Source organism: Babylonia areolata, chromosome 2 (assembly GCF_041734735.1).
Source record: "Babylonia areolata isolate BAREFJ2019XMU chromosome 2, ASM4173473v1, whole genome shotgun sequence".
Lineage (NCBI taxonomy): Eukaryota > Metazoa > Mollusca > Gastropoda > Neogastropoda > Buccinidae > Babylonia > Babylonia areolata.
The window spans coordinates 23,303,640-23,305,510 of NC_134877.1; the positions used below are offsets into that span (position 1 = coordinate 23,303,640).

At 40.4% G+C, this 1,871-nt stretch overlaps 1 protein-coding gene across 1 annotated transcript in view; it reads left to right on the plus strand.

Annotated features, from left to right (window-relative positions):
* Positions 1-1,509, plus strand: part of LOC143277080 (synaptic vesicular amine transporter-like) — a 50,113-nt gene extending 48,604 nt beyond the window's left edge. Inside the window, exon 16 of the mRNA XM_076581821.1 lies at positions 1,266-1,509. Coding sequence (XP_076437936.1) covers positions 1,266-1,373 — 108 coding nt within the window. The 3' untranslated portion in view covers positions 1,374-1,509. The remainder of the gene's footprint in view (positions 1-1,265) is intronic.
* Positions 1,510-1,871: the final 362 nt, after the last annotated feature.

Genomic DNA, 1,871 nt, shown 5'->3' on the forward strand with positions numbered 1-1,871 from the left:
TGACCGTTTTTACCCCCGCCATGTAGGCAGCCATACACCGTTTACCGGGGTGTGCATGCTGGGTATGTCCTTGTTTCCATAACCCACCGAACGCTGACATGGATTACAGGATCTTTAACGTGCAGTATTTGATCTTCTGCTTGCCGTAACGGTACACACAACACGAAGGGGATTCAGGCACTGAGCAGATCTGCACATAAATTATTTTGACCTGGGAGATCGGAAAAATCACTACCCTTTACCCACCAGGCGTCGTTACCGAGATTCGAACCCGGGACCCTCAGATTGAAAGTCCAACGCTTTAACCACTCGGATATTGCCGCCCGTTGAAGTCCATATACACAAAAAAGGAAAGGTAACTGACATGCTGACGTGTAAGCTCAGTATTTCCTCAGTGACGTAATAGCCCTTCACTGACTCAGCACATTCGTCAACAGCAGCTGTGAAGGGGTTAATTTCCTTTTACTGAGTCGATAAAGTTATTCCATGATAACCTCTCCCCTCCCCCTTCCTCTCTACCCCCTGCCTCTTCCTTGTCTTGAATTTCTCAAGTTAAGAGTTATGCATGCGTGTGAATGACTGATGTGAAAGCGTTTTGATTTGTCTCTGCACAAGATTCAGCGCTATATGAATGCTAATTATTATCATTATTATTATTATAAAGTTATTCCGATTATGATTCATGTTGCTGTTGTTGATTCATGTTGTTTATAAATTGTGAAATGTTTTATATATTATCCTTGTGTTGGCAAGGATTTTGTACTATATGAGGGAACATGTGCATGTGGGTGGGATGGGCATGGTGTAATTGTGTCCGAGAATTTGTGTTCAGTGGTGTTTGTGTGTGTGTGTGTGTGTGCGTGTGCGTGTGTGTGTGTGCGTGTGTGTGTGTGTGTGTGTGTGTGTGTGTGAAATGGAAATGCATCTGTGTATTTCTTTATTGCAATATTCTTGTGTGTGTGTGTGTGTGTGTGTGTGTGTGTGTATGCATTTTGTTGTTGCTTTTCATCTGCTTGTTTCCCATCTCTCTCTCTCTCTCTCTCTCTCTCTCTCTCTCTCTCCCCTATATATTTTCTTTGTTTTATTCTCTCTTTTTTTCCTTTTTTTTTTTTTCACTAATGGCTTGATGTAAAAAAAAAAATTTTAAGCAATTGCTGCTTATTCAATTAACCATCATGAAATAAAATCTTGACTTGTTGTTTTGTTGTTTTTGTTTTTTCCACCACCACCACCACCAACACCACCAACACCACCACCATAACCAGTGTCTGATTCTGAACGACAAGTGCCCAGTTCAATACGTGACCTACAACCAGACCACGGAGAGTAACGCCCCTTCGGACGAAGAGGAGGATGGTTACATGGACTATTAGCTTATAGTGATATAGTTAGATAGCTGCTGTGCTGTGCTGTGCTGTGCTGCGCTGTGTTGTGCTGTGCTGTGCTGTGCTGTGTTATACAGTGCTGTCTTTGGTTAAAGTAATCTTGTAACTGTTCAATAGTACGCATGATTTCAATGCAAACAAAGAGACAAAAGACCATCAAACAAGCTTAAAAGCTTACACTGTGCTCACAAACGTTGCACTTCAGTTTGAATTAACATGACGGCTGATGAACCGTGTCATTATCATTTGTATCAAATAACTTATTCATAAACTGTAAGTAACGAAATAAAACAAATAAATACATAATAATAATATGAATAATACTAAGTGCAGAGCTATACAATACAATGTACATAATACTTTGTCAACTCAAATGAGAGAAATTCATCCGTGGTGTGTGTGTGTGTGTGTGTGTGTGTGTGTGTGTGTGTGTGTGTTAGTTTTACATAAACAGCGTATGAGATTCGGAGAAGTTCAATATGAAAA